This window comes from Falco rusticolus, chromosome 8, assembly GCF_015220075.1.
Source record: "Falco rusticolus isolate bFalRus1 chromosome 8, bFalRus1.pri, whole genome shotgun sequence".
In the NCBI taxonomy this organism is placed as follows: domain Eukaryota; kingdom Metazoa; phylum Chordata; class Aves; order Falconiformes; family Falconidae; genus Falco; species Falco rusticolus.
Window position 1 is genome coordinate 52,235,195 of NC_051194.1, and position 15,985 is coordinate 52,251,179.

Below are 15,985 nucleotides of genomic sequence, written 5' to 3' on the forward strand. Positions count from 1 at the left end.
CAAATTCAGAAGAAATAACGTGAATAGTTAAGTGTCTGATTTTCCAATATTAAGCACAATAATAAATGAGCCAACATGAGTGAACTGCCAAGCTCCTTAAATCAGAACAACTTTTAAAAGTTTTGAATGAATAAGCCATCAAAGACAGAATTGGCTAATTCCCAGAACTGACTGAAGTCAGTACAAGATTTCAGGGAGCCCAACTACATACAGGTTGGTCACTCTAAGACTCTCTAAGACAGTGTTTAGATTCAAGATGCCTAGTTCTGACTCAAGTCTCCTAGAAATTAGCTGCATTGTGGGTTTTTTTGTGCCCAATATTCACCACTTCAAGGAAGAAAATAAGAGGAGCTTGCCTATATGCTCTGTTGTTTACTGGATGTGAGTAGAATCACAAATGTCATCACTAGCACAAAAGGCCTAATTTTCAAGGCAGGAGATATATGTCCTAGGCTACTTAAGCTTCTAATATGGGACATGACAGCAATTCTAAGGTCTATAATTTATACAACAGATCTACTCAGAAAATACTCAGAATACTCAGAAAAAAACTCAGAAAATGTTTGCTTACATAGAAAAAATTAACTCAGCTGTGGATTTGGGTTTTTGGCTGAAACCAGAAGCAAAAAGACATGGTTGACATGAAAGTAAGATTAGAATATTCTAGGCCTGTATAAACTCACAATAAGTTCTTCCTGTTCTGTGCCAGAAGAGTAGAGATCATTTGCTAAAGTATGATTGCTGATTTTGGCCTGAAGGGAACAGCTGAGTGAAATTAGTGAAATGGCCTGATGTGAGTGGCCATGGTTTAGGTCATGGGTTTAAGTGCTGAAGGCACAGCCTCCTACTAGTAGGAAGCACTGGAAATATGTTCAAACAAATGATATGTCACCCTAAAGTGCATGTCATGAATAATATTTTTTAAGGATGCCAGCTGCATAGTCCCAGAGATGGAAGGAAAATGTATCATGACAGAATTACTACCAGATAGATTTGTTTTGAAAATATAATACAGGCATGTTTCCAGAAGAAAAATAAAAAAGCTGGTAAAATTGTGTTCTATCTGTTCTGTCATATGCAAGAGGTCAATAGGTAACGAAGAGTTTTAGAGAAACTAGCATTTCATAATGCAGTTAAGAAAAGCACAAGTACAAGACACGAACTATGAAGCGATCCCTTTAAGATGACTCAGGTGAAGTTCAGAAGCTGCTATTTTGTATGGCTTGCAAAATAGTTCTGTAATAGAAAATGTATAAGCTATCCTTGGCCACTTTCTTTCTCTCAGCTGCCAAAAAATTTTCAGCCTTTATTACACATTGGCTGAGCTGGTCTCCCCTTGGACTCCTTTGTAGTTTTATGATTAGGCAGTCTCCTAGAAGGGGAAGAAAGTTTGTTTTTAATTGCCAAAAAGGAGTGTGGGGTTGAATTCAGATATCCAGCTTCTCCAGCAAGTACAATAAAACCCAGGCTTCTCCATTAAAAATGACAATAACAACTTCATCATCACTGATCATACACTGAAAGAACTATGCAAACAAGTTTATCATCTATACTACCCTAAAAATAGTTGGATATGCTTGGCCGAGTGGGCTTTAATATCACAAACAGCATAATGAAAACTATTCAGACACTACATTAGCATAGCAAAGGGAATTGGACAGCATGCGAGAGGTCTTTATTGCTAACTAGATCAGCTCCAAAGCTATTAGCAGTATCAGTAAGTAGCTACAGGAGTTGGGTTAAATTAGTCTGCTAATTACTTTTCTTTTGAAGAGTGAGATTATATAATACAGTATTCTGGTTCCAGTAACATAAAAGGAATTTCTCTGTTTAATATTGTCATAATTTGACTCCAATACTTCCCATATCCTCAAGTTACCAATATAGCAGGTCTTCTCATACAAAAGAAATGACACTTTAGTTCTCCAGAACAAACTTTTGTGCTACTTCTATAATGAAGAAAAGAAAGAAGGGGAAGAGATGCTGTATTCTTCCTCCTCAGTGCTCATTGCTCACTGCTAAGCACCCTGGTATCACAGGTGAGACTTAACATGTCTGCTTTTGCTAAATACTTTTATTTATTTATATTGCAGAATTGCCTCAGAAGATGATGTTAGCAAAAATTAAGAAAGGTAATTATGTTTACCTAATAATCTAAGACTCTTACATGATAAGGGATTTAGCTCCTTTTGTTAAATTCTTTATGTATTGTTCCAAGTTCTCTCCTAAAAAAAAACACAAAACAAACAATGTCAGACTAAAGTGAGTTCTTACTCCTAAACTACTACTTCTGTAATTTGTCAAAGACTTTGAAGACAGCTGTGGTCACTGAAGATGGTAGCTGTTATGTCTTCTCCCCAGAATAAATACATCATGACACTTTTTTTCCTCTTTCTTTGGTAAAGGGAAAGGAAGGACTCTGCAGAGATTCAAGCATTGTATTATTAGCCATGGTGTGGGACTCATTGTATGTTTTGAGAATAAACTAAATGCTTTCTTCACTGTTAGCAAAAATAGGAGAAAACTTCTGTTAAAGTAAATGCCTGATACCCAGACTTCCTAAATAGCCAGTGCTTGAGCACTGAGAATCGCTTGTCTGAAACACTGCTGGTCTGCTGAGGTAACCTGTGTTCCTAACAAGGATATTTGTTTGATACTTACAATAGAGCTTCTGAAGACTTCACCTTCAGCTTTTGAAGACTTCCACCCTTCCCCTTTGCACATTAGAGACTTAACTGAATTGGGCCCAATGCTGGTAGCCAGAGTTCCCTGAATACAAGCTTGAGTAAATTTCACAACTCAGCAATTCTTTCTCTGCTTACCCTCCTTCATCCCTCCTTCCACTTGCTTCCTCTTGAATTGGTGTGCATTTAACTCCTCGCAGAAATACCCATATTTCCAGGTACATTTTGAAATAGAATAATTAAATTATTTGTCTTTGCAGAATGGTATACAGAATATTTTCATACTGAGATGTTTGTTTTATTTTCCAATTTTCTACTGTCTTTTCCATTTTTAATGCATAAAAAAAGAAAAAAAAATTGTGAATCTATGCTGTGGAAGTTACTAAAGTTGATTTTCTACAGATGTTGCAGACATTTGGCACTACTTCCTTTAAGGTCTGACCCTAGTTCCCTGCTTTTAATGACAAAACAGAACATACCCTGTTAAATACAGCTTGTGGCTGTCATCAACATCATTACATATTTACTATTGCTTCCAGTAATGTAGTCTTGAATACTGAGTCTCTGGAGGAAGACATGGCATTTAGAAGTATAATACTAGTTTGTAGTTATGATTATATTGCCTTCATGACCTCTCCAGAAGTGGCTATAAAAGTTAGCTGTGAGCTCAACTTATTTGGACTTAATTTCCTTTTTCTGCAAGAACCATTTTAATATAAGGATTTTCTAAATGAAGAACAGCTGTTTTTAAGAATCAGTCATAATCCTGTAGTCTACTTTCATACCCTTATTATTACCCACCTTCCTTTCTCAGTTAATATCATAATCTTATTCTGAAATCACAATATTATGCAATGTTTGATGAAAGAGTTGTTTCTGTGTCCTCTATTGTCTGTTGGCTTCTAATAGATGATATATGGGATAGACACCACTGTGGTAGACTCTTGCACGCTACCTGTCTACATAACCTGTCTTATTTCCCTTCTCACCTGAAAGCATATAGTATGCCTTGCCCATACCTTTTATATTTCATGGAATCACAGAATGGTCAGGGTTGGAAGGGACCTCTGGAGATCATCCAGTCTAACCCCCCTGCTAAAGCAAAGTTCACTTAGAGCAGAGGAGGAGACCCCACAGCCTCTCTGGGCAGCCTGTCCCAGCGCTCTGTCACCCTCAGGGTAAAGAAGTTTTTCCCCATATTCAGGTGAAACTTCTTGTGTTGTGGTTTGTGCCCATTGCCCCTTGTCCTGCTGCTGGGCACTGCTGAAAAGGGCCTGGCCCCATCCTCTTGGCACTCACTCTTAAGATATTTGTCTTCTCCAAGCTAAACAGGCCCAGCTCCCTCAGCCTTTCCTCACCAGGGAGATGCCCCACTCCCCTCATCATCTCTGGGCACAGCGCTCCAGATGAGCCTCACCAGGGCAGAGCAGAGGGGGAGATCACCTCCCTCGCCCTGCTGGCCTCGCTCCTCCTCATGCCCCCCAGGGTGCCATCGGCCTTCTTGGCCACAGGGCACACTGCTGGATCATGCACCACTTGCCGGTTGTTGGTCTATGTGAACTTAGATTTGTAAATCTGTGAACATCAATAGGTGCTGCATTTGAATAGTAAGAAACATGAAATACCTGAATGTAGAATACATATACTTATGGGCAAAGAACAAAATTTGTAATAAAAAATCAAAATTAAGCTATCCAGGAGTGCTTAAAAGAGTTAATTTTGTGTACTTCATGCAAGAACATTTTAATGGTTCAATTTTACATGCAATCTCTGAAAATGACATTTTCCTGTTGCTGAAGCTTTACAACAATTGAAATACAAGATATTGACAATTATTTCTTGGAAAACAGTAATCATGAGCTATTGTAATGTTTATATATCATGTGCATCAATTGAATTTAATGATATTGTTGTCCTGGCAATGTTTTTAATAGATACTTAGCTAAAATACATGTAATAGGATTAACTTCTTTGCAACTCCATAATCTACTCCAGAAATGTTAAGGACTTCAAAGTAATTATTCTATAGTAATTTTTATTAAAATGGAAGCACTCTGCACACTGTTCTAGTCTCAATATTCTATTGTTTTACAGGTAAGGAGGGCCTTTATATGTTGCTCTGATCTGATTGTCTTATATGATAGCTATATATACTTTTCTCTGCAAGTTAGCTAAGAATCATATTTCAAAGCATCTACTAGCAAGAATTTGAGAATACCACCACATATATTGCATTATTGTTTCCCTGATTTTCTTTTAAGGAAATAATTCTGAGAAAAAATAGAATATGGTGAGAAATTGATATTTGGGTATTACTGTATGGCTATGTATTTTTCTTCTCTGCCAGAAGCCATGATACCATGCCTTAATATTCAGTCAAATTATGCAGTATTGATTTGTTAAATTTATTCTTGGTTGATATTGTAGTTACTTATTGCAGACTATGAGCTGAAAAATGATAATTAGAATAGTTACTCCGTCTCCCAGTTTCCTGTATCCTTTTATAACAGTAGATAGTTCCAGACAAAATGCATTGTTAGATTTTTTCTGTTTTTTAAAAAGCTATTTCCTTTTTTCTTCTACTTTAACATTGCTTTCTGCATAATTTATGCTAATATTAACTGAAAAGACTACATAAATGACAAGAATGCATACTTAGATTCAAATGATCCAGCTGAGATTTAAGTCTTGTTTTGATTCAGAGTAAAAACTAATTTTCATCTTAGAGCTTCAATGAGGGAGGACACTTAAAAGAATCATTAGTCCTCATTTTCTAAGATATAATTTACTGACTACTTGAAAAGAGGAAAAAAAAAAGAAATAAAAATGTCCCTATAATGCTTCAGCATAATATTGCAGTATTATATATAGAACAAAAGCAGTACAATAAAGCAGCAGTTATTTTACAGTTGGTCTTTAGCCTGAAGTTACAGATTTATTTCATAAACTTCCTCCAGTTCTATTTTGTTTTGGAATATGTATTTATCTTTTTTTTAACCTTTCCCCCCACTCCCCGCCCCCGCTCATCATTTACCATTGTTCGTAGAAAAGCCAAATTTCTGCTTTGATGAGAAAGACCCTGGAATCTGCAGAGGCTATTTTTCCAGGTATTTCTATAACAAAGAGACAAAGTTATGTGAAGTATTCAAGTATGGTGGGTGCCTAGGAAACCAGAACAACTTCAAGAATTTGGAAGAATGCCAGACTACCTGCCAAGGCAGCTGTAAGTTGTTGTCCTCATTATTCCTAGTCTTATTGTTGTATAAACAACACTGTGTTTTGAAAAGTATCTCGCATGGAAAAAAAAGCAACCTAGGGTATCCTGAGGTGGCAATAATTTTTATCTGAAATTAATGTTAATTATATATTTATAAAATAAAAATACAAAAATGAAAAATATAAACTAAAAAAGTTTGTACATACTATTAACTTTAATGAGTATTACAGTACCGCCACTTTTTTACTTTTTGCATGACAGTCTAAAATCTGTCAGCTGCTTGGCTTTATAATATCATAAAATGCTAATATGTATTTTTTTAACCCATACCTCTGAATATATTCCTTTCAAACCAAGTCTTGTAATGAAAAGAGGTGCCAATATAGGAAGAATTTGTTTTTACTGTTTCCTTGTTGTGCATTACTAGCTTCCCACCAAAGAATCCTGGGAAACCTGTCCCATACTTCTGAATTATTTGGCTGCGCTGCTTTGGCTACAAACAGCCATTCAGACTGGCCCTAGATCATTCATCCAGTCCCTTGTCCTACTGGTTGCTATGAATTGTTCTATATGAGAAGACAGTGACCTTTAGAACTCCTCTCCCCTTCACAAAGTACTTAATTTTACTCATAGGGCAAATATGTTTTCCCACCCAGAGCCTCCAGACCCTTTTGTCTTGCTTGTCTCTAGTGGGCTTTTTTCCAGGACTGTTTCTTAATCTGTTATTTTGGCGAGGGGAACTTGAGCTTATTCACATTTAGAATAGGAAAGACCCACTATGGGTCTTTTTAAAAGATTTTTAAAAAAGATATACGTATAGTTCCATGTGCTTTCCCCCTACCTTTGCTGAATCATTTCTTCCTGGCCTCTGATTCCACTTTTACCTTCTGGACTAAAAGTTGTAGAATGCTTTTTTTTTTTCTGACTTTAATCTGAAATAACACCTCCAGGTAAATTTGTATAAATCCCCAAAGAGAGAATTAGTGGCCACTGCCATAGTTTAAGTAGGTCAAAGTTTTTACCTTAGTGATATTGAACCATTGATACTAATTTTTTTTGTGTGTTTTTTCGTTATTGTTCTCCTATTGTTTATGCTTCAGTAAATTTATTGCCAATTGTTCCAGCTGAAGAGCATCCTAACACTGTGAACAGTAGTTCCCTAGTGGAAGACACCAACCAATTCCCTGGGATTTTTGGTAAGCATTTGCATTTGCTCTTCATAATTACCCTTTTTTAATGCAGACACTCCTTGGCTCCACTCATTTTCCTGTTTATTTGAAGATATGTATGTTGGTTGAAATACATAAGCACAGTGAAGTCAGTAATGTTAAAACTAGCTTCATAACTATTTTCTTGTTATAAGACATATTTTGAAAAAAGCTTACAATTGCAGAGGCTAGAATAACTAGCAGAATATCTGCTACTAATAAAAAAGAACCTTACAAAACCATGTTTGAATTAAATCTTACATCAGTAAAATTAAAGAAGAAAAAGGAATCCATCCCTAAGCTGCCTCAACACATCAGTTTCCTATGCTTTTGGGACCTAAAGAAATATTGCCTTCTAGTAGTATTAATACTGACATGGAGCTAAGCAAATGGGTACCAATCATAGCTTATTCTCAGAGCTTTCTTGTGTCTAGATAATATGTCACTGTTTCACCCTTTTTTTTTTTTTCTTTTAGTAAATTTGTTGCCAACTGCTGCAAATGAGAAGTCCAACTCTATGAACAATAGTTCCCCAAAGGAGGAGCGCAACCAGTTTCCCATTTTTTTTGGTAAGAATTCACTTTTGCAGATCTTAACTCTTCGTCTTTTATATGCACTCTGGATTGCTTTTCCATTTCCACTCATTTTGCAACATATCTAAAACTAGAGAATGGGCTTCTATGTCAGATGTTTTGATAGGCAGAGAAAGTCAAAGCAAAGAAATATTGCTACTTACAGGTCTTCCATATATATCGAAGTGGAAGACTGACCACATCTTGTCCTTTTCTGAAAATGTGCGCTTCCTGAAGGTCTGATAAATACAAAAAGAGCAAAAGCTGTTATGCAGAGTTCTTCTAGTAAAAATTAATATTTTTGTGGGTATCTAATTGGCAACTGATTTAAAGCTCCTTTTTCCCATTAAAAAAGGACCATATTTGGATTTTGGAACATGGCTCGGAACAAGATTTATAATACATTTTTATTTTCACTAAGGACATATTAAACTCAGTTCTTGGTTTGAATATAACAAAGTGACCATGAATTCATTTTGTGTCTGCTTCAAGGTATTTTTGCACTATGTATTATAATGCAAATGAAAATCTGGACCTTTACTGTAGAGGGCTGGGTTTTAACAGTTTCTGCAGCTGGATGCTGTCCACTATAGATTGCTGGTACTTGCTCACACTGTAAAGGGTAATTGAATTTGAGGGATGTTATTTTTATGATCCACAGTTATGCAAGAAGAAACAAGAAACAGTTGGAAAAAGCCTGAGCATTCTTACCAAGTATTTCTGCTGGTTTTCTGCATTTACACTTACTTGTACTTTTGAGGATTGAGTGATGGCTTAGAGATTCATGAAGGTTTCTGTGGTTTATATGATCTGTAAGTTAATGGGCATCTAGGATAACTAACATTCCTGTGCTCTTTGCTTAGAATGGTATGTCTAGTAAAGCTTAAATGTGTGTTGTATGTTATTTTTTTGCCTGCACTGTGATCCACGTGTATTGTTGGGCTGAGGTAAGTTTCTGCGATAGTTGGGTTGTTTGTGTATCACATACAAAGCATCAGTGCACTGTTATTAAAATGTCTGAATATAAAACAGTAAAGCTTTTGGCAACTTATTTTACTGAAAAATATTTGAATGATTTAAGGCCTGATATGAAGTCTAGGGACATTAGAGCATACGTGTTCCCTGAAGGTTTTTACTCACAGTATGAATCCCCAAATCCCCAAAACAACTGATTTATACCAGCAAAGGGACGTGATTCACTGTTTTCTCAGAGGAAATAGAAGGGTTCTTGATTGTGTCAGCAATAGCGAATTCTCTGGTAAAGCACATTTTTGGAGGGAGAGGCGAGGATGAGAAAGAGAAGACTTGAAGATTGGTGGAAGAAAGGTTTGGGGAAAAAGGGTGGGTGGAGTCAGTGTAGCTGGTTGGGTTGGATATGAAACGTGACCTTGGAAGGGCCAGTGCATTTCAGGGCAAAGTCTGAAGACTCCGTAGGTTCTTCGCCACTGTATAACCTTTGTGTTGCACTAACCTGCCCTGTGCAGTCACCTGCTGCTATTCTGTTTATCTGCCTGTACCTTTCAGGCTGCTGGGATGGGCTAAAATCCTATGCTTTTGTGCAATCCTACTGCAGGGGGAGGAAAGGGTAGGGTCAAAACTGACAGTTGATTTCTCCACAGAGATGTGGGAAATGTAGCCTCCATTCCTGCTGTTACTAGAAGTAGAGGTGTAAAGTGAAGTTGCAAGGTAGAGCCATTTCTCACAAACATGCACTGTGACTCCCAATGGCCCTCAGTGAGAGACAAGAATCTGGCCTTGCACAATATGAGGTCAGGATGAACTGTTTGGGATGGAGTGGCTGATGTCCATCTTCTCAAGCACAGGCAAAGTAGCTGGTCTACCACTGTGACGTAACAGAAAGATCTATTTTGCTGTTGCAAAGCCTGAAATCCATTTGAGAAGCTCTTGCAGAGCCACTGGCATGAGTTCCAGTTCCCAAGCTCCACTTGAGATGGGTTCCAAGGTCTAATTTCCTTCAAAAGTTTTTGATGGAGTTGGCATGTTTCTGAGAAACACATTTTATTTCATTGTATCGGCATTTTCCAGAGGAAAACTTTACACCTGGAAATGTTTGACTAAATCAGCTTAAAAGCTTTCATTTGTCCTTTGTAAATTCTTTTTTCCTGTGCCTGTTCATGAGCTGACTTATGTAGCATATTTTTGGCAAATAATATACATAGCAAATCCAATTTTATGAGCTTGCTATTGGATTTTAAAACCTATTTCAGTCAGAAATTTTGGATAAACTGAATAGTATGAACACAAGAGTAAAGCCAGAATCTTAATGCTTATTGTTGTCAACGTCAATAACCAGTTGATTTCTGTAGAAGTTGCATCAAAGGCCATAGAATGGACCATGTAATGACATTTATTAATTTTTAGGTTCGTATGATCCTCTTGAAGTTAACATGTAATGAGTTATGGAACATAATGAGTAATGCTGCTTGCACTGTGGAAAAAATATTGCTAAATTGTAATCTAAATTAAGGAAAAAAAAAAAGTTTAAACCAGTACTTCTATCTCAAGTAACCTCTCAGTAAAGTTGATATCTGTAATTCATAGACCTGTAATGACTAGATTGGGGAAAACAATTCTGATAGTAGGACATGTATTGCTTTTTCTTTTTTTTTTTTTTTTACTGTTTTCAGTGTGTACCCCTTCCCTTCTGTGCAGTTTTGTGGCTGTGGGATTTGTTGCTTTCTTTTTCTTTTTTCCTTCATAGAAAAAGTGGGAGATAAAACGTTTTAACAACTCTTAGAAAAATGAGGTTGTAAAACCAAAACACTTTAGAGAGACACTCAAGAACAGGCATAATATCTAAACTTACTGTAGCATCATATACATAAGTGCAGTGTTAGCAGCTCAGACTGAACAGAAAGAACTTACTTGGATCTAATTCTCGCTGTGACTGGGTTAACATGCTGGCTCAGAGGTTATAGATTGTCCTGCCAATAGAGATGTTGGGCTGGACATGACACAGTACATGTTTTATGTTCACAGTTACTTAAAGTTAACAGGCCTTTTAGTGACCAGTATTGGAAAATTAATTCATAATTTGTATGATCCTCAGCAGACAGGAAATTATGATAAGTAATTTTGTTTTATTTTAATATACTTTTTTGTTGTATAAAAATGACTGCTATATGGCAAAATTAGAGGTTTTCTTCATGGGCTGGTTGTTTCTGTGAGTGTAAAGAATATGCAGATATTTTGAAGATAAACATGAATAGTGTTTGGTATTTGGGGCATTTATCTACCAATGATATACACAAAGAAGAACAAAATTTTTAGCGAGAATACAAGAGGGATTCTGAAGAGCATTCGGACACAACTCTGCCAGTTGCATTATGCATACACAGGTAGTTCTTATTCACCAGTAACCATAGCCCTGGCTCCATGGCTCCCCTAAAGCTTACAGTGGTTGCGAGAACTCTTTCACAAGGGGACTGTGGAGTCTCTCTGGAAAATTCTACATACCAGATAAGTAATTTACATTACAAAGTATATATTTAAATTCTGTTATATAGTTAACAAACCTATGCTGTTTGGCTCTTTTATCACTGGCAAGCCTTTCTGCTTTTTAAGTTCAGAAATTAGCAGGTTAAAATAGGTAAGCGTGTTTTTTTAATGTTGCTGAACATATGTTTTGAAAGCTAATATCATCTCCAGAGTGAGCAATACTGTCACAGTTATAAAAATAAATTAAGTAGTGCTCATTTTATAACCTGAAACTAACTTTATCTTAAAAGAACAACTCATGACTTAGTTTTTGTGTTTCAGGATTCTTTCTGAATAGTATGATGTTGCTAACACAGCTTCAGATATATTACTAATTTCATTTTGCTGTCTTAACTTTGCATAAAACACCATTCTATTTCTTTCACAGCTACTTTTCATACTTTTTCACCATGCCAGTTCAGCTGTTTTACTTGGCAGATAAACCTTTTTTCAGCAGGTGCAATATGTGTAAAACACGTAAAGTGTAGCATGTTCTTTCTGGATGTTTTTTTGCCAGTCTCTTGAATTTCCCAAGTTAATTCATAACTTCTTGATTTCAGCATCTCATGTGTTTCCCAGGTTTGTGACAACATGATGCCTTCAGCTTTGTTGTAACCCAAATTATTCCCTAAAATTTTATTTGTTTTTTATTTCTGAACCACTTCTACCTGGCTTTGTAACTTCAAGAAGGCCATCTTGACTAGCTTCACATTTACATCTCAGCTGTCTCAATTCTGCAGCCTCTTGAAGGAAAATGGCACCTGTTTAGGTCCCTTATTAACTGGTGATGTAATGGCTCCCATTCACTTTCTTGCATCCTCTGCAGCAATTGTATCAGTTTTAATTTTGTGTATGAGTCACTCTAGGGTGTTAGATGATGGAGTTTCTTCAGGCTTGGGAATTCTGGCACGGATTTACTTCTTGAACTTGTTCGAGTGCCCAAGTACTTCGGATACCTCAGGTTCATCTTCCAGTGTTTCAGTTCTCACACTCTCACTTGCAGCGACACCGAAGAAACAAACCATCAGCCTGCTCCTTGGAATGGTAAAAACCTAACAGCAGCACTAAAGCACCAGCATCTCAGTCACTTTGTGCACTTCCTTTTCACATTCAAGCCGTTGTTATCCTGCAAGTTACAAGCTATTTCTTGATAATGGCTCAGTGCCTTCCAATGGAGTGACTTCTATTACTTAGGTCAAGCTTTCTGTATTCATGCAACAAACCCAATATTAAGGTATTGAATCTTACATTGAAAATGCTGGTTACTTTTACCTTCTACTTGATTTTAGAATGTATAACAGTATTTGGGAAAATTCACTTCATTTATGATCATAAATATTTACCATATTTTTAAGGCTGTCAAAGTTTAATTTTTTTTCACTTCACTTTCGCCAAATACTTTACTTGAAGCTTCTCTAATTGAATTTGAACACTATCTCCTATTACAGAAATGGCAATTTTATCACTAAATACATAGGAAACAAATCTTGCTTTCAGGTAAGCCTTTGCTGGCGTTTGGAATTAAAAAAGCAAATAACATTTGCAGTGGTATTTTTGTAATCATAAAGAAAAAGATACTTATGTAAAGTATCCTGGATTTTCAGGAAAGCAGAATTAAATTTGCCAGTAGATTTCATGTGAATTTCAAAGTTCTGTCAGCTTCAAATCGCCTATGTAATATCAACATAACAGAAAACTGGTAAATCGCAGTGTTGTCTCTAACCTTTTTTTTTCTCTTGGTATTTCTAGAGCCACCACCTATCCCTTCTTTGTGTATGACCCCTATGGACAGAGGACTTTGTAGAGCCAAAGAGTTAAGATTTTTCTACCACTACTCAACTGGAAGATGTCGCCCATTTAGTTATAGTGGTTGTGGTGGGAATGAAAATAATTTCACCTCCAGAAAGTCATGTTTGAGGATCTGCAAGAAAGGTATGAGAAGTGATACTACCACAGACTATCATAAGAGGTAAATATTATGCGAGCTGAAATATTCTTGCAACTTTTAGTAGTAAGTACTGGCCTGATAAAATGTAATAGCTGAAAGTCTTAGAAAAGTGAAAATGGAAATCAGAAGAGACAGAGCTAGCGAGAGAAAGATGGACAGTAAAATACAATGTACAAGAACAGAAATAAGACAACTTGGCATTGGTCAGGCATGTGAAGGCTTTAGGTAAGAAAATGTTCTTTTTTTCTTTTTTTAAGAATATTTCTTGAAAACAAGACTTGTCTCTTATTTCTGATAATCTTGGATGTGTTGGTCATACAGCATATAATCTTACTGTCCTTATTTTACCTTTAGGATTCAATAAAACAAAAGGTGAAAGAAGATTAATAAAAATCAAGAAGAAAAGAAAGAAACAGTCCGTAAAGGCTCTAGGCAAGGAAATCATCCCTGAAGGAATACAACTTTGATTTTTATGGCAACGTGAAGTAAACCACTATTCACCTGTGAATGAAAACTTTAGTGTACACCATTAAAATATATTTACTGTACTGATTATTTTGAATATATGTTGTTAAGCTGCTTATATTTTTATTATGTATTTCTCATTCATGTTAATAAACATTACTTTTTACTTTGATAAAGGTTCTTAAATTCTAGTTTGATTGTATATAATTGTCATAACTGAAACAGGACAGAACAGATGGTGTGGGCGTATAACTCACAATGATTAAAAAGTAGCCAAGATTCAAATTTAATTTATTACACCATTATTCTTTTTTGAAATCTATTTTTGTACTAAAGAAAGCATAATGCTTGTCAAAGAGTAATCACTTGTCAAGCATGATTATTTCAATCAGATTAAAAGATAGGTCTATTGCTATAAAGAGGAAATAGGCACTAGATTTGTTTTAATAAGATTTATTTTAGGTTATGCAAGCTAAATTTAACTCCACCAAAGCACATATAAGTACACTATTGTGAAATGTGAGATCAGAATTAACCCACCAAAACCCATGAAGAGAGCGTTAAAGTTGTGAATGTAATGTGATATATTTGCAAATATTTAAAAATGTATTTGCTGGGATCATAGATTTTTATCCTTGTTCCTGAACTAGGCTCATGGCTAGCAAGTTTTCCAGAGATACATATCAAAGTTTTACAGAAACCAAAACAAATTCCTTTCATAGAATTAAATACAGTTGCTTTAGAGATAACACTATGCTTACTCTCCAGTTGACTTTGAGGATTATTTTGGCTGTGCTTTCATGGCTTTTTTTAAAGACTGACATGAAACAGTGGTAGTTCCTACCCTTCTTCAAGGCACCTCTCTGGTCTTGGGTAAATCTTTTATAATTACATTTTTTTAGAAGAAAGGAAAGAAAAAAAAAAAGATGACATAGTTGGTTTCCTCTTAAGGTTTTTAGAAGCACCTTGCTGCCTATGAAACAGAAGATAGCAGGATATCTTTGAAACTTCCCTGTCTCCTTTGATGTTGTAAGTTGTTTATGTATGATGTTTTCTCTTTATGCTTAAAACTACTGAAGATAGTTAGTTTGTGAGAGGTAGTGTGGAAATAAGTAGCTGAAATAGATGTGAGGGGCTCAAACATTGCAGCAAGGAGCAAGAAACATCAATGAAGGAACTGGACTAAGCTGCCTCTTTGCCTGAGTGCTATTATTTACGTGTGTGTTTTCTGAAAACCTATGTTTTATATGCCTGATGAACTTTGGACTAAGTCCACAAAGAAGCTAAGCTTCACTGCTCAGAATGAAAGCATTTATGCATTCGAAATATCTGAGTGGGAGAGTAAGTAAAAGTCACAGATTTTTGTACAGAAATTCTATCCAAATCTCTTTTCTGGTGCCTAAATCCTTTCATGACTTTTTCAATCTAGATTTTATTAAGTCTGATTTGTAAAGTGCTCACAGAACTGAAATGTACACCAGAAAAGATTTATGTAGAGTCCGGTCAGATAAAGTGATGAGCACCACAGACTTACAATGCAGTATCTGTAAATCGGGCAAGTGCAGTTCCGACAGGAAACCTATAAACTCCATAGACTGCTGAAAACTAGTAATGTCTGTTCTTTACACAGAATTCATTTGGTGCATTGGTTACCTGCCAGTTTCAGTGCCAGTTTGATATGTTCCCATTCTACTCCATCATTTTTATTGACCTTACTCTCCAGGTATCATTTGTACTCCATGCACTAGGAGTTGAGGCTGTAGGTGCGGGTTGCGCTGCACAGATGCAGAGCAGTAGGTTAAATACAAGTGGAAGTTTGTCATTGCAGACAAGTGGAGAGCAGTGGTTTAAACTGCTCCCTGGCCTTTCCACTTGTGGCATAGCAGCTGCCTTAGCACAGTATTGTCATGGCCTCCAGAAGTCAGCAGTTGCTTTCAGCACGCTAGGTGTGGGAGAGTTAGGACTTGCCGGTGGGCTGAACACTAATGCCAAGTTTACCCTGCTTCTACACTGACTTGTGTCTGCCTGCCTAGGAGTGCAGGCAAGTGCGCAAACATCTGCACCTTTTCTATAAATTTTATGAGGAAGGCAGAAAAAATACCTAATCTTCCATTCTTAGTCATGATTATTTCCCATGGGCTGCCAGAATTAAAAGGTAATTTCTAGATTGTGTGTGTACCTGGGGGTGGACACAGCATGGAGGTGTGTGTAACTTGGTTTCTACGTAGCTCAGTGACTCAGTAGGGACATTCTGAATCAATGGTTTCAGATTAAAGGGAAAAGAAAGAATGTTAAGTGCTGGGTAAGTAACACATTTGCAACAGCTGCCTTCTGTCACTGATGTCTGACATATATGCAGTACTATCCTATACATCACGTTAAAATCCTTTTGC

At 36.4% G+C, this 15,985-nt stretch overlaps 1 protein-coding gene across 6 annotated transcripts in view; it reads left to right on the forward strand.

The window, feature by feature from the left end:
• Window positions 1–13,783, forward strand: part of TFPI (tissue factor pathway inhibitor) — a 35,973-nt gene extending 22,190 nt beyond the window's left edge. For 4 of the 6 annotated variants that reach the window (XM_037397738.1, XM_037397741.1, XM_037397739.1 and 1 more), the window contains 6 exons: window positions 2,094–2,132; window positions 5,731–5,907; window positions 7,002–7,097; window positions 7,586–7,678; window positions 12,929–13,111; window positions 13,482–13,783. In XM_037397738.1, the coding sequence (XP_037253635.1) occupies window positions 2,094–2,132; window positions 5,731–5,907; window positions 7,002–7,097; window positions 7,586–7,678; window positions 12,929–13,111; window positions 13,482–13,594 (701 nt within the window). In that variant the 3' untranslated portion in view covers window positions 13,595–13,783. Of the gene's footprint in view, window positions 1–2,093; window positions 2,133–5,730; window positions 5,908–7,001; window positions 7,098–7,585; window positions 7,679–8,342; window positions 8,733–12,928; window positions 13,112–13,481 lie in introns of those variants that run through there. The other 2 variants (XM_037397742.1, XM_037397743.1) reach the window with 2 other exon arrangements.
• Window positions 13,784–15,985: the final 2,202 nt, after the last annotated feature.